The following is a 24462-nucleotide window of genomic DNA, read 5'->3' on the forward strand; positions in this document are numbered from 1 at the left end:
AAGTCCATTTGTTCAATCGCTTGGTTCAGTTGTTGATTTTTTGTCTAGATGATCTGTGTATTTGTGATAGTAGGGTATTGAGTTGTATTAGTGCTTATTTGGTTTTTCATGTCCATTAATATTTGTTTTGTATAGTTGGGGGCATTCATATTTGGTGCATATATATTTAGGATTGTCATCTCTTCCTCTTGGATTTTTCCCTTCACAAGGATGTAGTGACCATCTTTGTCTCTCTTAACTAGTTTTGGTTTGAAATCTACTTTGTCTGCAAATAAGATTGTTACCCCTGCTTTTTTTTTGGTTTCCTGTGGCATGGAGAACTGTTTTCCATCCTTTTACTTTCAGCCTGTGAATTTCTTTGTGAATTAGGTGTGTTTCTTGCATGCAGCATGTTGTTGTATTTTGCTTCTTAACACATTCTGCCAGTCTGTTTCTTTTGATTGGTGAATTGAGGCCATTAACATTGATGGTTATAATTGATAGGTATTGACTTATCCTTGTCATTATGTTTTACTGTTGTTGGCTCTTTTGTTTTTTATTTTTCCCCCTTTCCCTTTAGTTTCTTGCCTTGCCTAGTGGCTTCCTCCTGTTCGGCCTCATGGAGTTGTGACTTTCATTGTCTTTTTGTAGGATATTGTTTAGCATTGTTTGGAGTGCTGGTTTGTTGTTCATGAAATTGCTCAGTTGTTCTTTGTTGTGGAAGTGTCTAACTTCCCCATCGATTTTGAAAGATAATTTTTCAGGATACAACAGTATAGGTTGGAAGTCATTTTCTTTTAGGGTGTGAAATACTTCACTCCAGGCTCTCCTTGACTTGAGGGTTTGTGTTGAGAAGTCTGCTGTGATTCTGATGGCCTTTTCTTTGCAGGTGATTTGTTTCTTTTCTCTAACTGCTTGTAGGATTTTCTTCTTCTGTTGGGTTTATGGAATCTTGACTATTATATGTCTAGGTATAGTTTTTTTTTTGTGGCTAGTTGGAGTTCTATATGCCTCACTTATCTGTATGTCCAATTCTCCACCTCTGTCTGGGAAGTTTTCTACTATTACTTCTGTGGACAGTGTTTTTTATGTCAGTTGTACTTTCTCCTGCTTTTTCATGGAGTCCTGTAAGTCTGTTCTTTTTTGCATTATCTAGCAGGTGCTGGACTGATTTCTTGTGGTCCCTTACTATTTTTAAGAAATCTCTGTTTTCATGGTCCTTAACCACAATCCTGTCTTCTGTATCTGATATTCTATCTTCACATTCTCTTAATCTCCTGTGCATACTTTCAGTGGAGTTTTTAATCTCTTGAATATCTGTTTGAATCTGTTTCATGGATTCCATTTCTTTCTTATATTGGGCAATCATGCTTTCCATTTCTTTCTTATGCTGGACATTCATGGCTTCCAGCATGTTTTTGAGATCATTAATTTTTTTTTATCTGTTTCTGTTCTAGAGCCTCTAATCATGTTTATCACTCTGCTCACCAACTCTTTAGTTATCTGGGAGATTATTTCTGCTTTGAATTTTTCTAGAGCCTCATTCATTTGTTTTGTTACTTCCTGTGCTATCAGTTCAGGGTGTCCAGGTGGTTGTTTAACAGGCTTTTCCACCTTGTTTCCCACAGAATTTGCCTCTGTGGGGTGGAAGTCTGAGTTTGTGCCTTGCTGAAATGTCTTCTCATTTTTGTTTTTGGTACTGTCCTTGGTTTAATTCCTGGGTTGATACTTTGAAGTTGCTTATTGTATCTTTGTTGCTTTTATTTAGAACCCTTATGGAATGATTGCTTCTCAGAGGTGTCTTCCAGATATAGCTGGTCTTTTGGTTTTGAGTCTCTATTGGCTCTGAGGCAATTTCATTTTCATTATACCAGGAAGGACAACTGATTAGATCAATCACAACACCTTAGCCCAAGTGATACAATCAGCAACACCATAGCATCAAGTACATCGGAGAAAATGACAATTTGTGGTAGTTATTAATCTATCACCTTTAACTGTGTGAATTAAATAAAAATTGAGGACCAACCCAACATATATTTATAGTGAATAAACTCTTCAATATAGGAAATTTCCCCTTTGGGATTGGGAGTTAGAAGGAGTTGGGAAGGGTGGGATAGGTTGGTAGAAGGATAGGGGAAGGTTAGCAGTGAGGCCAGAGGACACAGGCGAGAGAAGGAAAAAGAAAAGAAAAATAAAGAAGAAATACAAATTAGGGCCAGAACAGGAACACAAAGGGAGATGAAGAACAATGTGGGACAGCAAGGGAGCAAAGGAGAGAGGGAAAGAATGAAAAGAGAAAAGAAAGAAAAAAGAGAAAAATAAAAATTTGAAAAGAGTAGAAAAAGAAAAAACATTAAAAATAAGAGCAAAAAATAGTCATGATTTTGAAAATAACAAATAAAAGATAAAAACTAAGGGTCTCCTTCAGGGCATGTCTCTGCTGTCACAATAAACAACGTGGGCAGCAGTGTGCAGATATAAATCAATGAGTCTCAGCAAGCCAGTCACAGACCTGTGAGATTCAGGCAGATTTCTGGCTGTAAGTCCCAAGTTGAGCTCCTTGTCCTCCTTCAGGATTGAACTCTGCAAGGTTCTACTGCATGTTCCAGCTGCCCTTCCCCTGAAAATAGTCCAGGTTCTGATGGGAGGCGATGATCCCTGAACTCACCAAGTATGGTGGTGTGATGTGCCTTTATTGCAGAGATTCTCTTCACTTTTCCAATGGGCTTCAGTTTTCATCAAGGAGCCTGAGAGAGGCCCTCCTTCTGTTGTTCACTTCTGCTCTATCTTCTGGAGCTCAGGATAATGGCCTTTCTGACTCCCTGTGCCTCTCTAGTGTGGAACCATGTAGCGACACAGCCAGGAGGCCGGAGGGGAAACTGCAGGCTCCCTCGAGACTAAGCTGGTTGCTGTGGGGCGGGGGATGGGTTGGACAGTATGGCTCCACGTGGCCTAGGCCCTCTCAGTTAGTGTGGCTAAGCTGGTCGCTGGGGAGCAGGGCGAGTGCGAGATTCAGTAGGGCTCCATGCGTCCAAGGTCCTCACCATCCTCCCGCTGGTTGCTGGGGGGCTGGGTGCTGGCTGGACGGAGCGGGGCTCCCCGTGGCCAAGGTCCTCTCCATCCGTGTGGGTAAGCTGGTCCGGCTTCTGTTTATTTCAACTCTCTTACGAGGAGTCTTCTTGTAGCAAGATGGGGTATACTAAGCTCCAGGCCAGTTGGAAAAATCTCTTTCACATGGTAGGATTGTGTTAGTGGCCCTTGACTGCAGCTAGCTTATAACCAGGCTTTGAACAGTGGTGTCACTTGACACCACTTTGAAGGCTAAAGCAGTTAGTCCAGAAGGGCCAGACCTGGAGCTCTGACAGGGCTGGCTGTCACCTTCAGACACCTGAGGATACCTGGGGTGTAATTATGTGCCTCTTGATAGTGGCTTCCATCAGAGAGTGGAGAAAAGAACTGATTAATCAGCCAGCCTAGTGCACTCAGCTGGATCTCTCTTCACAGTCTAGTGAATCAGGGGTTGAAGTTTGAATTCGTGTTCCTCTTTCCCCATATTTGTAGAGCCATCCCTTTCTGGAGGGAAGAGAAAGGTTGCCAGTGGGCCGACCATTCTAACTTCTTTGACACCTGCTTTTCTGTTCACTGCCTCTGCTGCCAGCTGCCTTCCTTTCCCCCTCACATGATCATGGAATTAGCCTAGTATATTTGATCAGATGACCTGATCATCTGTGGCAGTCGCCCATGGAAGGGTGAAAGTGCTGGCAGGAAGAGAAGGGAAGGATGCCAGTTGGTAATGTCAGGATGCTTGGCACTAGTGCTTTTCCCAGAATTTTTCTGCTCCTGAGGCTCAGCTCTGCCAGCCAGAGGCTGCTGTTTGGAAATATAAAGTTCTGATCTAATTCTGGCAAAAATTTTCCCCCTTAGGTTTTTATCCCAATTCCCTCTGTTCTTTTGATTGTGAAGATTTGACCTTCTCTGCAGGTCATGAACATTGCCATGATTTTGGTTTGGCAGATGAAAACATGGAAAGGAAAGTTGATTGTAAGTCTGGCATGATGGCATGTGCCTGTAATTCCAGCACTCAGCAGGCTGAGAGCCAAGAGGATAACCATAAGTTTGAGGCCAGCCTGAGCTATATAGTGAGTTCAAAGCCAGTCTGAACTAGTGAGACCTTGTCTCAGGAAACCAGAAAAAAAAAGTTGATTGTATTTGTCATGGCCCTGAAGTAAAATATATATTTTTAGTCCCTAACTCCTGTCTCTACTCCCTTTCCTTCCTAACATTGAGTTTCTCACCTGCAGACTGGCTAAACTTTAGTTCCCAAGCCAATCTGGAAGCCAAGACAAATATTATTTAAACAGCTTCAACCGCTTAGTCAGCGGAGTACAGCCTCTTTTTTTTTTTTTGGTACTGGGGATTGAACTCAGGTCCTTGCGCTTGTGGCCAGGTGGCGGAACCACTGAGCTAAATCCCTGGCCCATATAGCCTCTTTTTGGACAGGTGATATCCTGTACTCCCATGTGGCTAAATGAGTCTCAGCTCTATCCCTCCCTACTTTGTGTTCTGGTTCCTAGCAGCTCATGGAGAGTCTTTGGCCTTGGGAGCTGACTTTTTGAAGATCCTTAGAGCCAATTAAGACATCTCTAGCCATGATGGCACCTGTGTCCTGGCTTACTTTTGCTATCTCTCCCATGGGATGGTAGAGTTCTGGTCTGAGCCTAGACCAGATTGATCTGGTCTATATAGAGTGCTTCTGCTTATCAGTATCACCTGCCAAGCTTACTCCTGAATGTTGCCTACTCTCTGCTGTACTTTGGTACATTTTTATTTGGAACCTCATGGAATGAAAAGGTAATATTTGATTAGAAACAGGCCAAATTAAAATGCTGCCACTTAATACTTGTGTGATTTGGGGTAAGTTTCTCTTTAAGCCTTAGTTCTTCCTCTATAAAATGGGTGTGCTATTTCCTGTCTTACAAGTTTAAAATAATTACATGATATATTATATTTAAAATCTTCAGCATATTTTCATGCCCTTAGATGTTTCTTGCATCTTGATGACAGTTGCCTTCCCCTTTGTACACCTCTGTAATTGGCTTTTGCAGTTGGTCACTTCTCAAAGTCTTTAATGTGTGTTAGTAGGTCTTGGGCCAAATCTTTTTTTTTTTCTTTCTTTTTTTAACTGTCTAGGATTTTCTTAAGTGGGGATTATAAAATTGGACAGAAAAGGCAAAACCGAAGGCAAAACCCAGGTGTTTTTATTGTTCTTACCCCTGCCCCAATTTCTAGCTGTTCCTGTGATTAAAATCAATCTGTAGGTATTTATCTACATGGGCCATGGGTTCTGCATGTAGCCTTGTGAAATAAGCTGTTGGTCTTTGGAATCTGGAGTCTTCTGGTTTCTACTTTGTTTAGCTAAGCAATGAAAATAATATTTGTTGCTGTAAATTGGTCCCCAGTGACCATCTTCCTTTTCAACTCTGTAGCTGCCAAGCCCCTGGGCATGAATCAGCAGAGTTGGAAGTATTTTAACCAGAGACACTTGGACTTGACAACAAAGTTATATTGCGTAGACAAGGCAGAAGTCAGCCAGACAACTGACAGGGCACATGGCAAGCATTTGTTTGTGGCTGGCTCATGAGCAAATCCTGGATGCAAGTTCAGCATATAAAGAGAAAATATGTAGGGGATCATAAGTTGTAGCTTATTTTACCTCACAGAGCAAACTCTGAATGTCATTTAAAATACATCTCACTAGTGTATTCTAGTGCTGATGAACTGGATCCAGTTTGTAGCATATGTTAGGTGGACTTGATGATTATTGCAAATTTCAGGGAGTGTTCCAAACCCTGTTTTACAAATGTTGTAAAGTAAATGGAAAATATTTTCTATAATTTCAAATAATAGAACCTCAGAAGCCTTTGATCATATTGAAAGACTCTGATCAGCTTAAATCTCCCCATGTTTCTGTTCATTATGTTGTAGCCCTCTGAAATAGTTTAATTAGATTGCAGAAAGCATTGATTTTCAGTGACAGATTAATGCCTAAGTTGGAATATGGAAGAATGGAAATAAGGGAAGTAAATGAAATAAATGCCTGATAGCTTCTAAATGACTCTAATGCAGGGTTCTGAGACAGGGAGCATAGTTCCTTACCCTTTACTTAATAATGGAATGCATTTAAAATGACTAGACAGAATTACCATTCTCTTTCATTTTCCTCTTTTCTCCCAATCTTGAAAAGCACTGTAGTAAATTAAGATATTGAATCAGCAGTATATTTCTCATGAAATCAGAACCATTGAACCTTAGTTGGACTGTGTTCTCTTAATACTATACCCTGTGGCCAATTTTGGTTCAGCCTCACAAGCTAAGAATGGTTTTTACAATGAATAGGAAACCTCTGTGGCTTGAAAAGTCCAAAATATTCACTATCTGATCCTTTACTGAAAAAGTTTGGCAGTTCCTGTTTTAATATGTCATGAATGAGATATTTTTTTCTATGAACTTAAGTGGAACATTTAAATTGTGCTTTCTATGAGGTTAGCAAAGAGAAGAGTGAAAAAGGTGTGGGTTTCAGAGCTGAGCGGAGATCTGATTCTGAATCCTGGCTCTGTGACTTTCTACCTGGAGAACCTCAGGAAACTGACTTAAGTCTTCTTAGCCTCAGTTTCCTCTGGGTTGTTGTGAGACAGTGCTTTGCACTTACAGTAGTAGGGTCATAGCAAATGATAGCCCCTGAGTCACTGTGAAAAGATAGTAACAAATGGGCAAAGGGGAAAGAAAGCCGTTGTGAACCCCTAGGACTTGAGAGACACATGTTGTGGCACTGAATATCTATCATCTGATCACTTCAGTCCCAAAGCAGATTCCTTCTAGACTGCTATTGCTAATGTTTCTCCAAACATGGCCTCTCTTTCAGACCTTGAAGAGGGCACTTTTCGCTCAGCTCACCCAATATCCTGTGTCCTTCAGCTGCCTGAAGATGTTCATGTCTTTGCACCTATGCACCGAACCTGAATATGTGTGAATGGGCCTTTCGTAGTGATTTGCTACTGAGAACTATTTTTAATCTCTTCTCTCTTTCCCCCTTTCTTTCTTAAGGACAACATGTGCCTTAATTAGGTCAAAATGAATTTTATCCTTTTTTGTTTTTAGAATAAAGTTTAACTATGGCACTCAGGCGGGCCTTGAGCTCCCTGGGCTCAAGCAGTCTTCTTCCTCAACCTCTCAAGCAGCTGGGACTACAAGCACGTGACACTCTGCCCAACTGAATTAGATCCTTGTTAAACTGTTCCTTTCCTAGATTGTCACTGTGATTTCTAAGTAACTTTAGGCAAGGGACTTAAACTGCTGTTCTCTTTTTTCTTTCTTCATAATATGAAATGAAAAATATTTTTGCTTTATACTAGGAGTATTGCATTCTTGGCTGAGAACATCTGGGTACTTTTCAATGGCAGCTGAAGTTGATGTGATTTTAGGAAAAGTCTTCTTTGTGCTTGCTATTTTGATATCACTGTGGCTGGGAACATCTGTGTAGTTATGCCTTTCTTGACTTTTTCAAGCAAATATGATAGGATTATTCCTTTGGAGCCCTGCATTCAATGTATGAGATTGTGAGAGGTTTTAACCAAGAGAAGATATGCAAAAATCAAACTGTTCTCCCTTTCTATGGAAGGATAGTACTGCTTGGCAAGTCTGACATTAGAGGAAGTGTTTAGTGTGTGAGATGAAGGATTGGGCTTGCTGACCAGGGTTTCTAACACTGTGATTACAGATAGCAAGTGCAACCCAAGCACATGGCTGCATTTAGCAGGAAATGAAGAAACTTGAATTTGAGAGAATCCCTGCCATTTTATACATGCATTTTACTTCTGTAGTATTTTTCCTTCTAGGTCAGAATGTCTTTATTAATGTTACTTAAATATTCTATAAGGATATTCTTTTTGCCCCCTGAGTAATATTTATTAATAAGCAGGGTTTTTGTTGTTGTTGTTGCTTAAAGGCAACATAGCGATTTTTTTCAGAACTGACTTGATAAACTGGAATTTTCTGTAAGTCAGATTCCTATTTTATGTACTTAATGCCACTGAACATGTAGAAGTGCTTAAAATGATTTTGTTATTGTATTTTACTGCAGTTTAAGAAATTTTTTTTCAAATCTTCCCATAACAGCTAACAGACTTTCAACTTTAAGTAATTTGATAGCAGTTATCTCTTGATAGTTTTAATTTTCCTCTTTGAATTTTTTACATTTTTTGAGTTGGTTTTTTGTTTATTTTTTACCAGGGATTGAACTCAGGACCTTGTGCTTGCAAGGCAGGCAGCGGAGCCACTGAGCTAAATCCCTAGCCTCTTGTTTTGTTTTTTGAGACAAGTCTTGATATATAGTTCAGGCTAGCCTTGGCCTTGATTAAACTCAATATGTAGCCCAGGCTGGCCTCAATTTCATGGCAGTCTTCCTACCTCTGCCTCCTGAGTGCTGAGATTACAGGTGTGCACCATGACCCCCGGTCTGTTTGCCCACCTACTTGCCTGCTTGGTTGCTTGCTCCTTTCCTTTTCCCTTCCCTTCCCTTCCCTTCCTTTCCCTTCTTCCTCCTCCTTCTGCTCCTCCTCTCCCTCCCCCCCTTCCTTTTTTTTATGACAGGGTCTTATACCTGACGTTGGCATTGGCTCAGGCTCTTAAGTGCCAGAATTATAGGCATGTGCTACTGCTCCTGTCTCCAAGTTTTGTGGTTTTTTTGGTACCAGGGATCGAACTTGGGTCCTTGCGCTTGTGAAGCAGGCAGCAGAACCACTGAGCCCCCAGCCCTTGTCTCCAAGTTTTAAAAAATTAACACAAATTACTTTTATAATCAAGTAAATAAAATAAAATTTATCCTAGTTCTATGAACACAACAAATAATACTATCTATCCTCTTACATTTCTACAACAAATTTACCCTATTGATTTATCTTTATATTATGCATTCAAGTCAAATAATAATAATGCCTCAGAGATTCAGAAGTGAAGGAACAGAGTTTGATTCAGTGTAACAATTTGTAAATACTGTACATCTACTTCACTATGAAAGACAATAATTTTTGACAACTTTATAGATCTCTGTATCTGAAACAAGTAAACTAGGGTGGTAGTATGGTTTACACATTTTAGTGTGAGACTAAACAACAGTTACTCCATTTTGTAATAGGGCCCCAACTTGTCTGCTTCTGTTATGGATCACCAGGTAGACATCAAGTTCCAGGGATGTGCTTGTTGTTGTGCCAGGAAGGTCTGTTGTGTGCGTAGTGTTCCGTCATGCTTGCCCAACTCCATATCTGAATATGTTATCTTAAGGACAATCTGTAAAAGGTCTGTTTTATCTCTCTCCTCTGCTTTTGTATTTCTGCTTGCCAACTTCCCCTACAACCCCCTATGAAAACAGCCTCGGACTCTGAGCCAGTTGCCTCTCTAAGCTACTTTGCTTTGAGAGTGCCGTCTGGCTAGACTAATAAAGGTCTGTTTTACTTTGCAACTTGTCCGGTGTGTTCCTTCCTGGGTGTTCTTCGCTGCAGTCAGCTCCTCAGAGCATTTGGTAAGGCCCTCGGTCTTACAGTCTGGAGGCCCCAGCGAGATCCCTGGGTAGGAACCCCTGGTTCAGCCGACACTCCGTGGTGGGATCCAGCAGGAGACTCTCAGGCACAGACCTCAGAAAACCTCCGGAGGTAAGCTTTTGGCTGGTTGCAACCGTCAGGAGTGAGGTGGCTGACGAGCCGGGAAGCCTCCCCTGACCCCGAGGTTCCTGACGAGGAGCAAGGGAAGATTTAGTTTCAGTTTGTCATGGCGCCCGTTGGTCTTGTCTTTTGTATGTTAATGTTGTGTCTGTCGTATGTTTGATTTTACATTTTTTTCTTTCCAATCTTCATCAGGAGCAGAGTAATGGGAGGAACCTGTTCTACCGGGTCCACTCCGCTTGACTGCTTTCTCACTAATTTTAAATTGGCTTTTTCTCCAAAACAAAAAGATGAATACAGGGTGAAATTTTCTCGCGGAAAACTCTGCTCCCTGTGCCAACTGGAATAGCCAGCTTTCAGGGTGGGATGGCCAGCCGAAGGGACTTTTGACCCCAGTGTTTGCCAGGCAGTTTGGGGCAAAGTCACTGGTTGCCGTGGCCACCCAGACCAATTTCCCTACATAGACATCTGGGTTCAGGCTTGTGAGAAACCTCCAGCTTGGCTGCAGCGCTGTTCCCTCTGAACAGACACTCGCATTTTAGTCACTGCCCCAAAAGGGCCCCGGGAACTTAAGCCCCGGGCTCCTAAGCTGGTTCTCTCGAAGGAACCTGACTCCCTGGATCCCTTAGGAGGGCCTCCGCCCTATATGGAATCCTCCACCCCCTCAGATGGCTCCCACTCTAGACTCTGCAATCCTTCCCTCCCTCTGTCTGTTCAACCTTCGGCTCCTACTCCTCTTTATCCTCCTCTCCCTGAGGGGCCTCAGTCCCCAGACTCTGTGACTTCTCCCCTCCACACACGAGCTGGGGGTGTGTATGGGCCTTGCGAGGTCCTCACTGGGGAAATTAGTTTGGCCCCCTCTTGCCCCTTCGGGAGACAGAACAAGGTCACTATGTTTATATCCCTTTCACTACCAGTGACTTATATAATTGAAAACATCAAAATTCTCCCTTCTCAGAGAAGCCCCAAGCCCTAATATCTTTCCTAGAGTCTATCTTCCATACCCATGATCCTACTTGGGATGATTGCCAACAACTCCAGGCCCTTTTTACCTCAGAGGAGAGGGAAAGGATCCAGGGACAAGCTGTGAGGTTGGTAATAGGTGGACCAGAAGGCCCCCTAGATGACCAACAGTGAGCCCATCTGGAAGCACAGCTCCCATCCACCTGACCCCGCTGGCAAACTAATACCTCAGGCAGGAGAGAAGCTCTCCAGAACTATCGTCAGCATCTCCTGGCCGGCCTGAGGGGAGCCGCTCGGAAGCCTACCAATTTGAGCAAGGTAAGCGAGGTCCTTCAAGGACCAGAGGAATCCCCTTCTGCCTTTTTGGAGCGTCTGTTGGAAACATACTGTACATATACTCCAATTGATCCAGATGCCCCTGCAAATTGGCAGGCAATAAATTTGACATTTGTTACCCAGTTGGCCCCAGACATTAAAAAGAAGCTACAAAGACTAGAAGGATTTGAGGGAGAAAATAGAGAAAAGTTGATGAGTGTAGCCATGAAGGCATTTAACAATAGAGATCCCCCAAAAGAGAGGATGGCCAAGAGGCTGGGAAAAGTGACCATAGCCGCCTTGGCTGATGGAGGATTTGTCCAGAAAAAAAGACTCAAAAATAAGAAAGGGAGCAAGGGAAGGATTTGACCCCTATTAGAGAAAGATCAATGTGCTTATTGTAAGGAAAAGGATCATTTTAAGAAGGACTGTAAAAAGCTAAAAAAAAAAGAAAAAAGGAGACCCAAAAGGAAAAAGGTGAAATCCTCTTAGTAGATAAAAAAGATTGACGGGGCCAAGGCTCCTGACCACTTAAGCCTAGTGAGCCTATGGTGGCTTTGGAGATAGGGGGAACAGATGTTCAGTTCCTTGTGGACACTGGTACAGCCCACTCTGTCTTAAAGACCCCCCCTTGGACCCCTCACTTCCTCAAAAACCTCCATTACTAGAGCCACTGGGAAAGTGGCCTCCTACCCTTGGACCACTAGACAGACTGTGAATCTAGGAAAAGACACCGTCTCCCATTCCTTCTTAGTTATCCCTGAGTCCTTGTACCCACTGCTGGGAAGAAACTTGCTATGAAAGTTGGGGGCTATTATTTCCTTTGAGCCTGAAAGAGGGACCTTCAAGCTTAAGCCACCCTCCACCATTATGGTGATGGTTCCCCTAGAAGATGAATTTAGATTGCTAAAGGAGGGCACAGAGCCCCCTGAAAAAAAATGGGACTACCTTCAGAAAAAGTTTGCCAGGGTATGGGCTGAAACCAATCCACCTGGGCTGGCCAACCACCATGCCTTGGTGGTGGTCCAGTTGCTGGCCTCTGCTGCCCCCATCCATGTGCAACAGTACCCCCTCTGGCTGGAGGCCAAGATGGGAATCTCTAAGCACATCCACTGACTCCAAGAGGCCGTCATCTTGGTCCCTTGCCAGTCAGCCTGGAATACTCCCCTGCTTCCTGTGAGGAAGCCTGGCACCTCAGACTTTAGACTGGTACAGGATTTGTGGGAGGTGAACAGCCGGGTGGAGACCATCCACCCAACAGTACCAAACCCCTATACTCTGCTGAGTATCATCCCTCCTGCCCATGTGTGGTATTCAGTACTAGACCTCAAAGATACATTTTTCCTCATACCTCTGGCACCAGTGAGCCAACCCCTCTCTGCCTTCGAGTGGACTGACCCAGACACTGGGACTACCAGACAGCTGACATGGACCCGGCTGCCACAGGGATTCAGAGAACTCTCCCACTCTGGGGAAGCCCTCAACAAAGATTTAAGAGAGGTAAGGAGAGTTTTTTCCCAAGCAACTATTCTTCAATATGTAGATGACCTCCTAGTGGCAACTTCAACCAATGAAGAATGTCTTGTGGCCACCAAGGGCCTCCTGGAAGTTCTCCAAGACCTGGGATATTGGGTGTCTTGGAAAAAAGCTCAGCTTTGCCAGACCAAGGTAATCTATTTGGGCTATATTCTTGAGGAAGGAAAGAGGAGGCTGGCAGAATCATGGGTATCAACAATTCTCCAGATTCCAGAACCAAGCTCAAAAAAACAGGTACATAAATTCCTAGGGGCAATCAGGTATTGCAGAATTTGGATCCCAGGTTTTGCTGAAATTGCCAAACCCCTGCACAAAGCCACCGTGGGGGGAGATATACCCCTCGAATGGACTGAGGCTTGCCAACAGGCATTCCAACTGCTTAAAACTACTTTTGCTTCAGCACCAACCCTGGCATTGCCAGAGATAACCAAGCCCTTCACTCTGTGTATAGCAGAGAAGAACGGGGTAGCTAAGGGAGTGATAACTCAGCCTTTGGGACCATGGAAATGGCCGGTGGCATACCTCTCATAAAGGCTAGACTCAGTGGCTTGAGGGTGGCCCACCTGTCTGAGGGTTGTAGCAGCAGCAGCTGCTCTAACCTGAGAGGCTGACAAACTGACATTCGGACAGGATTTGACTTTAGTCACTCCCCATGCCATTGAGCCCTTATTAAACAGCTCCCCTAGCAAGTGGCTATCTAATGCCAGATTGTTACAATACCAAGGACTCCTATTGGAGCAGCTGCACATCAACTTTGCCACCACCGCTAGCCTCAACCCAGCTACCTTACTCCCAGAGTCTGACGAACAGATGCCCATCCATGATTGCCTTGAGACTCTTGAAAATTTATGGGGAGGGTGTCCGGATTTAATGGACCAGGCCCTCCCCCAGGTGGAGGTCACATTCTATACTGATGGGTGCAGCTTCATGCATGATGGAGTACGATGTGCTGGGGCAGCGGTGGTCAACCAGGACCAACAGGTGGAATGGGAGCAAGGGCTGCCCCAAGGGACGTCAGCACAAAAGGCTGAGTTGATTGCTCTGACCAAGGCTCTAGAACTAGGTAAAGGTAAAAAAATAAATATTTTCACAGACAGCCATTATGCCTTTGCCACTGCCCATGTGCACGGGGAGATTTATCAAAACCGAGGGCTACTGACATCTGAAGGAAAGACAATTAAAAATAAAACTGAGATATTGACATTGTTACAAGCTATTTGGCTGCCACGAGAGGTTGCTATCATCCATGTTCATGGACATCAAAAGGGGGCTAGCCCTGAGGTGATTGGTAATAATACAGCTGATCTGGCAGCAAAACAGGCTGCCCAAAAATCAGTGGGGAAACAGATGGTTCTGCTCCCCACAGCAGTGCTGCTAGAGAAACCAGAGTACACAGATAAAAAAATGGTGAAAATGACCAAAAAACGGTGGACCCAAGGTAAACATGGATGGTGGACGATTGAGTATGAAAAAGTGGTGCTCCCAGATGCTGTAGGAGACACACTGCTACAAGAACTACATGGGTCCACCCACCTTGGCAAGAAAAAAAATGATGGCCACTCTGTGACCCCATTTCATCAGCAAGGGAATGGCACAAAAGGCCCAAGACCTAGTGAGATGATGCCCCGCCTGTATCAAGGTAAACACAAACTGGATGACCGTACCCCCAGGGGTCCGATATAGAGGATTAACTCCTGGAGAACATTGGGAATTGGATTTTACTAAAATAAAACCCGACATGTATGGGTACAAGTACTTATTAGTCTTTGTAGATACTTTTTCAGGATAGATAAAAGCCTTTCCTATTAAGAGAGAGACAGCCGAGGTAACCGTCAAAAGGCTCTTGACAGAAATAATTCCTCGTTTTGGCTTGCCCTTAGTTCTGGGGTCTGACAATGGCCTAGCCTTTACAGCTAAATTATCTCGATTCATCAGTAAGTCTTTAGGGATAAAATAAAATTTGCATTGTGCTTATAGGCCTCAGAGTTCAGGACAAATAGAAAAAACAAATCAAACCTTAAAAGAGGTTCTAACTAAATTATGCCTGGAGACTGAACAAGGTTAGGTAGAAGTTCTCCCCTTTGCCCTCCTTCGTACCTGGTGTTCCCCTAAGCTGCCCCTAAATCTGTCACCCTTCCAGATCATTTATGGGCGATCTCCCCCTATCATCGCTCTGGTTGATTTGGAGTTGAAGGAAAGACTTTCCCACCTCCAACTCCTTAAGTCCCTAAAAGCAGTTCATCAGCTTCAATCAGAGCTACATGATAAGCTGAAAAAAACTATGCCTGTTCCCAGTGAAAAACCTTTACAACCCTTACCCTATAAGCTGGGGGATTTGGTTTTCATTCATAGGTTTGACTCCAAGACCCTTGAACCCCTCTGGAAGGGACCATTTCCCATCATCCTGGTGACTCCCTCAGCAGTGAAGGTAGCTAGACACTCTGCCTGGATCCACCACAGCCATTTAAAGGCAGCCCCCCCCGGAGGAAGCAACATCAACATGGCAGATCAATCGGAACACAAAGGACCTCCTCAAGATAAGATTGATCAAAGACTAGTTTGGACAATATGGGGGTTCTTGGGGCTACTGTTCTTACCAGCCCCAATGGAAGGGGGATCTGGATGCCAGCTGGTGTTGTCCAGCCACACTCCCCAGAACTGGACTTGGTCCTTGAAAAATGCCTTAATGGGAGCTCACATTGCCACCATTACTACTGATAGACAGCCCTATTTTATTATAGACCTGTGTTCTCTGGGGCTTCCAATCATTAGTGGTGGAGGGGCTGGATCAAAGGGTAAAGTTTCATCTGGAAAGATGGGTAAAGGGGGACACAGAGGGAGGTGTGGAATAGATGATAAGTTGAAAAAACCCCTCCAAGATATAGATATTTATGCCTGCCCCGTAGGGAAAAATAAAAGGTGCAATGGGGGACCAGAAAACCATTGTCATCATTGGGGTTACAAATCTATTGCCCCATGAAAAAACGATGATGTGTATTTGGCCTTGGAACAACAAATACCAAGTGGTTCATGCTCCAAAGAAAAATGTAATCCCATCAAGCTAACCTTAAAACAATGACAAAATCCATATAAGGATTGAAAAAAAGAAAAATCCTGGACGGTAACACGCTATGTGGGTGGAAAGGACCCTATGACTGACCTCCTCATCCAGCGTAGCCCAGTAATAGTACCGCCTAAACTGGTAGACAACATTTATAGGGTCTCCGGCCCCCAAGAAAAAGAAAAGGCAAAACCCTGGATGCCATGTACACACTGTTAAATGAGTCTAGCTCCAATCTTACTCAAGGGTGTTGGCTCTGTTTGAGTCCACATCCCCCGTATTATGTAGGGTTGACAGTAAACGGCACCTTCTCAGAAGCTGACCAGAATGAGTGTGATTGGAAACAAGTGAGGTTGTCAATCCATGACAATCCTCAATCAGGAACTTGAGGTATGTGTAATGGTCCACATTTTACCCCAAGTCACTATATATGAAAAAGACCAGGGTTGGGAATACCTAACTAAGAGAACACACACCCAAGAGAAGCGCCACCCAAATTGATTCCTGTGTTAACTACAACAGGCATTACAAGATCAGCGGCTCTGGGCATGACTGCAATAGGACTGCAAGACTCTAATTTCAAGACCCTTGCCCAACAGGTAAAAATAGACTTACTGAGTCAGTGTCTCATTTGGAAAAACAAGTTGATTCTCTGGCTGAGATGGTCCTTCAAAACTGCCAAGGACTTGACCTTGGATTTATAAAAGAGGGAGGGCTATGTACACCCCTAGGAGAACAATGTTACTATTATGCTAACAAATCTGAAATAATAAGAGAAACTCTGGCCACTATAAATAAACATCTACAAAAAAATTATAATAGATTGATAAAACAGGAGGGATGGTTCCAGTCAATGTTTAACTGGTCTCCCTTGTTTCTGCCCTTGCTGGACCCCTGTTAATCTTGTTACTAGCTTTGACTTTTGGCCCATGCATTATTAATAAGCTTATGGCCTATGTAAGGGGCCAGATAGAATCTGTTCACCTAATGATTTTAAATCAACAGGCCAAATATCATCCTTTAAGTGAGCTAGATGAGGAAGAACAAAGATGGAGACAAGAATACCAAGATAATGCTGTATAAGATTGCACAGCTACGGAAAAAATCAGTGGGGAATGTGAGACTGAACAACAGTTACTCCATCTTTGTAATAGGGCCCTAACTTTCTGCTTCTGTTACGGATCACCAGGTAGACATCAAGTTCCAGGGATGTGCTTGTTGTTGTGCCAGGAAGGTCTGTTGTGTGCGTAGTGTTCCGTCATGCTTGCCCAACTCCATATCTGAATATGTTATCTTAAGGACATTCTGTAAAAGGTCTGTTTTATCTCTCTCCTCCACTTTTGTATTTCTGCTTGCCAACTTCCCCTGAGACCCCCTATAAAAACAGCTTTGGACTCTGAGCCAGTTGCCTCTCTAAGCTACTTGGCTTTGGGAGTGCCGTCTGGCCAGACTAATAAAGGTCTGTTTTACTTTCCATCTTGTCCAGTGTGTTCCTTCCCGGGTGTTCTTCGCTGCAGTCAGCTCCTTGGAGCATTTGGTAAGGCCCTCGGTCTTACATTTAGAAACTTTGTTTATAGATACATAGAAAAGTGAGGATTTTTTTATTTTGGTGAGTTTTATCTTTTAAAATCTGCATTTGGCAATGGCAAGATATATTAACTTGCTTTAACCATAAGAAAATTAAATTAAGGAAATTGGAAGGAGTTCACGGAGCTGGGGATATAACTCAGTGGTAGAGCAATGCCTTGCATGCATAAAGCTCTGGGTTTAATCCCCAGCATGACAAAAACAATAAACAACAACAATAACCAAATCACAAGCCCCCCAAAAGAAAAATAAAACAACAAAAACAGATGTTAAAGGTGTTGAACATTCTATCTTCAAGAGCTGCCTCTCTCCTACCTAGCATCTCTTCTCATTGCCTTCCCCTCTTCTGCAGAGCTGTATCTTCATGCCTAATCAGGCAGCTGGGTGTGGATAGAATCTGAACAATAGATGCTGCTCTAGACTAGACTGGACCTGCAGCATAGGAGAGGATAGACTAGCTTCAGCCTAAATGAAGTAAATACATAACTAAAGGAAAGGGATTTGCCCATATTCAGCATCCTCTCTGCTTTTCTTCCTATTTCTACATAGTCACATTTTATTCATTCTTCAGGACGTGGCTCAGATTTTCTTTCATGAGGTTATAGCTAATTCTTCTACTACAGGGGAAGAGCTCTCTGCTTTTTCTGAATTCTCCATGTACAACTTTTTCCAAATTATTTTGTGCAGTGGTAAATTTTGTACTGGTCAAGTCTGGAAATGCCTGCATGTTAGAGCTGCCTTTTGGAAGTCCTGTGTACTCACTAGCATATTAAAGGTTAAAACATTGTTGCTTATTGCACACTCTTTCAAGGAATAAATGCCCTTATTCCCTCTTAATATAACACCTGACATTTTATCATTAGAAGTTATTTCCATGAGACTGTGCAGATTACTGGATTTCTAGAATAAAATTTAAGAGAAAAGTGATAGAGAAATAATTTGCCGTAAAAAACCCCAAATATGTTACATTTTGCATAGGTCTAGATTCTGAGCAGTGAAAGCTTGTAAATGGTCTGAGTTTTTTCCTCTCTGAAAAGGAGTGTGTGTTTAAGTTAGTTGCAAAAAACTGAAAAGGAAAGAAATTCTATAGAGAAGTAATATTCAGGTACCCAGGAGTCATCTTCCTCATATTCCTCCTGTACTTTTTGCATTCTCACAAAAATATGCCCTCAGAACATATACAGCTTTCCTTTTGCATAAATTTCCAATTTTTGCTTCACTGTAGGAAGAGACACAGGAAGGAAGTTGTTTTAAAATATCTAGATTTCAATTAAACTTATTTTCTCCTCATAAGACTAAAAGGTGTTGGCAGCAGGGAAAAGGAGTAGATTGTTTATACTGTGTATGTACCAGTGATCAACAGCAATGTTGCTTTTTTGTGGAACCCATACACCTCAAATCAGGCCAGTGAGAATTGTTTGCTTTATTTCTTTTCTGTGAAAAATAGAACATTTTTTGAAATGGGAAATAAAATTCATTTTCTTTTGAGGATGTAAATAGGGCCTAAGAAAATATAGTTAAAATGTGAGATTTAAGCAAAGCAGAAGATCTTTTTTTTTTAGCTCATGTGAGCACAGGCTCTATAAAGATAGGACTTTTTAGTTTTATGTTAAAAATGTCCCCAAATTCTTTAATTCTATATTGAGGATTTGGTCAATAGAGTTCTTTTCTGCCTGCTATTTATCTGCATTGAAAAAAACCCCAGGACCCTGTCTAGCCTCTGATGAAATACAGGGGAAAATATAGAAAACTATAATGAAAGAAGTTATGTTCATGCTACTTCTATGTTCCTGCATGAATGGACAGCAAAACATCTTCATCTTTCAATGAGGCATCCATAATCAATCAAATTTGATAGCTTGTTTGGCCTCAGTCTTGACCTTATTTTAGACTTCTAATGAGAAACTGGGATACATGGTTACTTCATCGTTAAGGTCTTCTTTCTGCTTCTCATTCTGTTATCTTTGAGTCTTTCATTCTGATAATTATTAATTATAACAAAGATCAACAATATCTGTAGTTTTTAGTTATAATACATTTTTATTGATGACATTAACATAAAGAAAAATGTGAAGAAGACAATTAGTATAAGATAGTGGTAGAAAAGTAAAAGAGTTATGAAGAAAAAATATGGGAGAGAATAAAAAGGAAATTGTAAATATGGTATGGATTTATTAGCTTTCAGATTTTGGAAGGACCCAACTGAACTAAGCACACTGGATATGGCAGGAAACACAAAGGAAAAGTTAAGGCGCACAGAACTGCAACTCAGGAAAGGTTAGCACAGAGGTTGAAAGTAGTGTAAACTTAATGAAAAGAATGGACTAGGACATGTTTTGTGTGAAATTAGCACCTCACTCATTGCTGGAATAGTGTATTCATTTGAAAGCTTTTGTCTAGTATTTGGAATGCTTTTAATTTGATTTCCACCTGAGATACTCAGCTCATTGGCCTACATTTCTTTCAGTTCCTTACCGCACTTAGCAGCACTTCTAGTACATAAAAATACTGACCAAATACCCTATTGATAGTTTTTAACTCTGAAAAGTAATGTAATCTACTGCAGAAAAATACACCAGTTGTACTATTATAAATCTAATTTCATTTGCTAGAGTCATTTTCACTCTAGTTGGTTCAACTCCTTTAGTCTTGTCAGACTATTTTTCTTTTGTTGGCATTTTGTGGTGTCTTCTGATATGTTTTGGGACAATCAAAAAAGATCTTTATTTTATTTGTGCACAGTTCTGACTTCTGCTGCCCTGTCTTATTTTGGCTTCTAGAAGTTTTGCCTTGGTATGTACAGTTTGGTCAAAGTGATTTTTATAATTCAGTTTAATTAGCTCGGTAGCAAAGTTGAACAGCAGATGATAAAAAGTAATAGTGTAAAGCAGTTGTAATCATGGTAGATGGTAAGCAGTGAGCCAAAAATGTGATTCGGAATCCAGGAATTCTAGACCATTTGTTTTAAAATTAGTTTTTTTAGATATAGTATTTATATATCTTTATAGGGTACATTATGGTAAGTTAATAAATATATACAATGTGTAATAATGAAATGAGGGTAATAAATGCTTTCACCACTTCAAATATTAATCATTTTTTATGTTTTGGAAATTTAGTACTCTTCTAATCATTTTGAAATATATCATACATTATTTTAACCTATAGTTGTCCTGCTGTGTTAAAGAAGAAAAAAGTAATTTGTCCATTCTGTGTTTTGGTGCCCCTTGTTGAATTTATTTCTATCTTTCCTTGCTGCTCTTTTTGGTCACTAGTGATTCCTATTCCATTTATTTTTCTACAAGATTTACTTATTAGTTTCCATAAACAAGTGGGAACATGTAGTATTTATCTTTGTTATTTTGCTAGACCATTCTTTAACAGGTCTAATTTCAGACATATTGCTCAATTTTATTTGCCTTAAATTTACTCTTTTAAATTTTCACAAAAGAGAGACTTTAAAAAAATGAATTTGTAAGATTACCCATAGTTATACAGATTAGCAACATTTCCTAATCTCATTTTATATAATTAGGGAACTGATTTTTTAAGTCATAAGAATCACTTAATGGAACTTTAGGTTGCAGTTTTTTATCAACATTCCAGCATTGTAGAAGGCAAGGTATTTTGCCTTTTCAGAATTCACTTTTCATTGTAGAAGTGAAGACTACGCTATAGATACAATGAAATGACAGTAACAGTTTACATTTATTGAGTACCTACTTTGCCACATATTATTTATTTATTTAGAAAATATTGATTACTGACTATACATTAAGTGGAACTATATATATTAAATGGATATAGCAAAGAAAAACTTTCTGCCCTTGTGGAACTTACATTCTAGAAGAGGCAATTAGTTAGGAAACAAAATAAGTAAATTTATACTGTTGCTGATGATTATTCTTGATTAGCTTGATTGGCTTAACAGATGCCTAGGAGTGGGTCTAGGTGGGTCATAGGTTTGTGACCTTGGGAACTATATCTGTCTGGTCCCTTGTCCTTTCCTGTTTCTTCCCTTGCTTCCTGGATGCCATGAGTTGAGTAGCTTTCCTCCACCACACTCTTTTGGAGTGATGTTTCTGGCTTGGAGGCAGCCCATCATGGACTGAGACTTCTGAAATTGTGAGCCAAAATAAACCTTCTCTCCTTTAAGTTGTGGGTGTCAGGTATTTTGTCCTAGCAACTGAAAAGCTGACCAGTGTACTGTTTAATATTCTGTATATGTTATGATATATTATGTTGTCTCTCTTCATCTACTATCGTGGTAAGTTCCATGAGAGAAGAGAGATTAGTCTGTATAGATAGGTTGGCACCATTATTATTATTTAAATAGACCGTAGGTATTATATAGAATCAGATTAATCTTAATTTTTGCTTCATGATGTCATCATTTTGTTACAAGCTTATATACTAATAATACAAAGTAAACCCATGAACCCATCACTGATAACTGGAACACTGAGAGTTTTGATCTTAGCAAGTTCTCCTGTTCATGCTTTTGTGCTGAGCAGTGTCCTCAACATGTATGTATTTATGTAGGTAGGGTCTTGCTAACTCACTAAGTTATCTAGGCTGGGCTCAAACTTGAAATCCTCTTGCTTCAGCTTGTCAGAGTACTGGCATTGCAGGTGTCTACTATTGTGGCTAATGAGTTTGAGAACAGGGGATGGTGGCAGTGGAATCCAGACAGGAGGTGGGAAGAGACTACAGGAGAGGAGATGGGTTAGAGGTGGTAGCTGAGATAGAGATGAGGCATAACCTTAGTAGTAACAGTAGGATGGAAAGCTGCATGGGCTTGGATTTAAAGGAGAATGTACTATAGTAGTCTCTTGTTATCTGAGATTTCAGTTACCTGTGGTCAACTGTGGTTTGAAAATATTAAGTGGAAAATTCTAGAAATAAACTGTTCATAAGTTTTAAGTAACATTCATTAAAGCATATTGTTATAGTTCTTTTATTATCTATTTTGGTAATCTTTTATTTTTATTTTTAAAAAATTAATTTTATTGGTATATTGTAGGTATACAATATAATGACATTCATCATTGGAAATTTGCATCTTTACATAATCTCTCTTGGTTCTTATTTTTTCCCTATTCCCCTGCCCTCATTCCAACCCCTCCATCCCTCCCTATTTACAAAGACTTTGTTTCCATTTTTCCATTTTCTCATATTAATTCCATTCCCTTCTTTCCTTTGCCCTTCCCTCTGACTTCCCCTTCCCCTTTACTCCTTTTCTTCCTATTTCAAATTATCTATTTTACCTTTTAGTCCTTATTTACACTTTCAGTTTCTCACACTAGAGAAACTATTCAGTATTTACACATGTGTCCTATTTATTTAACTTAAGAGTATTGCCTCAATATGCATTCATTTAGCAATAAATGTCTCTAATTCATCATTTTTTATGTCTGAGTAGCACTCCCTTTTATAAAACAACTACATTTTCTTTATCCAGTCTCCAGTTGTTGGGCGGTTGGGCTGCTTCCAAATTTCGGCTATTACAAACTGTGCTGCTATGAACATGGGTGCACATATATCACTGTGGGATGATTCTTTTAATTCTTTGGGGAAGATACCCAGGAGGGGAATAGCGGGGTCAAATGGGACTTCCAGTCCTAGTTCTTTGAGGTATCTCCATACTGATTTCCACAGTGGTTACATGAGTCTACACTCCCACCAGCAGTGAAGCAGTGTTTCTCTTTCACCACAAACTTACCAGCATTTGTTATTGGTTGATTTCATGGTAACAGCCATTCTTTCTGGGGTGAGGTGAAATCTCAGCTTTGTTTTCATTTGCATCTCTCAAAGGACCAGTGATGCTGAACGTTTTTTCATATGTTTATTCGCCATTTCTACTTCTTTGTCTGAGAAATGTCTGTTCATTTCAGATGCCCATTTTTGGATTGGCTCTTTAAATTTGGGAAGTCTGTTTTTTTTAGTTCTATATAGATTCTGGATAGTAGACCTTTGAGAACAGCAGGTGAAAATTTTTTCCCACTTCATGGATTGTCACATCACACTGTTGAGGGTTCCTCTTGCTATGCAGAAGCTTTTTAATAAGAAGAGATCCCACGTGTTGATTGTTTGTGCAAGTTCACAGGCAACTGAGGTTTTGTTCATAAAATCTTTTCCTACACAATGTCTTCAAGAGTTCTAGCTGAGCTCGTTTCCAGCTGGTTCAGTGTTTCTGTTTTAATATTTATATCTTTAATTCATTTCAATTTTAATTTAGGGCATGGTGAGAGATAAAGGTCTAACTTTAGTCTATGGCAAGCTGAAATCCAATTTTTCCAGCACCATTTATTAAAGAGGCTATCTTTCCTCCAGTGAGGGTGTTTGACTCCGTTGTTGAAGGTGAGGTGGCTGAGTGTGTCTGGGGTTGTTTCTGCATCTTGTAATCTGTTCCACTGGTCCTCAGGTGTGTTTCTCTGGCAGTGCCATGCTGTTTTTATCACAGTAGCTTTGTAGTATAGTTTCAAGTTGGGGGGGTGGGATACCCCCCACCATGTCTCTGTTGCCTAGAATTGCTTTTGCTATTCTAGGTCTCCTCTTGTTCCAAATGAATTTTTGGATTGTTTTCTCAAGGCTCATGAAGTATGCTGCTAGGATTTCAATTGGGATTGCATTGAATCTATGTAGCAGTTTTGGAAGTATGACTATTTTCACTGTGTTGACTCTTTCTACCTAGGAGCAAGGGATGTCTTTCCATTTTCTGATATCTTCTTCAATCTCTCTTTTCAGAGTGCTATAGTTTTCATAGGAGAGGTCTTTGATTTCTTTTTTTAGGTTGATTCCTAGGTATTTCAGTTTTTTGGATGCTATTGTGAAAGGAATTGTTTGCCCTATTTCTCTTTCAGTGAGTCTGTTGTTTGTGTAGAGGAAAGCTATTGATTTGTATGTGTTGACCTTGTATCCAGCTACTTTAGTGAATTTGGTTATTAAGTCTAGAAGACTTTTGGTGGAGTTCTTGGAGTCTTTTATATAGAGTATCATGTCACCTGCAAATTATGACAATTTGACTTCTTCATTTCCTATCTTTAATCCTTTTATTTCTTTCTCTTGTCTAATTGCTGTGGATAATGTTTCTAAAACTGTATTGAACAAGAGTGGTGATAGTGGATATCCTTGTCTTGTTCCTGATTTTAGTGTGAAGGATATCAGTTTTTGACCATTTAGTATGATATTGGCTGTTTGTTTTTCATAGATGGCTTTTATCAGATTGAGGTACAGAGCATCTATTTCAATTTTTTGTAGGGTTTTTATCATAAATGCCTGCTGGGTTTTGTCAAATGCTTT

At 41.0% G+C, this 24462-nt stretch overlaps 2 protein-coding genes and 1 pseudogene across 6 annotated transcripts in view; all 3 read left to right on the forward strand.

Annotated features, from left to right (window-relative positions):
- LOC147825312 (KATNB1-like protein 1 pseudogene) overlaps positions 1–9499 on the forward strand; it is a 31001-nt pseudogene extending 21502 nt beyond the window's left edge. The window contains exon 1 of the transcript XR_015441132.1: positions 1–9499. This exon is cut by the window's left edge and continues 21502 nt beyond it. The product of XR_015441132.1 is annotated as a KATNB1-like protein 1 pseudogene (transcript).
- Ppm1l (protein phosphatase, Mg2+/Mn2+ dependent 1L) overlaps positions 1–24462 on the forward strand; it is a 351730-nt gene that overhangs the window by 51592 nt on the left and 275676 nt on the right. Inside the window, exon 1 of one of the 4 annotated variants that reach the window (XM_087186954.1) lies at positions 9566–9689. The exons of 1 other annotated variant lie outside the window; for it this stretch is intronic. The gene's annotated coding sequence lies outside the window, so the exon portion shown is untranslated. Of the gene's footprint in view, positions 1–9565; positions 9690–12344; positions 12477–24462 lie in introns of those variants that run through there. 2 more of the 4 variants (XM_021253747.2, XM_087186953.1) reach the window with 2 other exon arrangements.
- LOC110347953 (uncharacterized) lies at positions 12487–17047 on the forward strand. Its single transcript, XM_087186956.1, has 2 exons — positions 12487–16172; positions 16579–17047. Exon 1 carries the CDS (start codon positions 13323–13325, stop codon positions 14193–14195), a length of 873 nt encoding a protein of 290 aa, XP_087043082.1. The 5' UTR covers positions 12487–13322; the 3' UTR covers positions 14196–16172; positions 16579–17047.

The sequence above is a fragment of the Heterocephalus glaber genome, unplaced genomic scaffold (genome assembly GCF_053883595.1).
Source record: "Heterocephalus glaber isolate CG9 unplaced genomic scaffold, H.glaber_assembly_v1.0 deba00001504, whole genome shotgun sequence".
NCBI classification, from domain to species: domain Eukaryota; kingdom Metazoa; phylum Chordata; class Mammalia; order Rodentia; family Bathyergidae; genus Heterocephalus; species Heterocephalus glaber.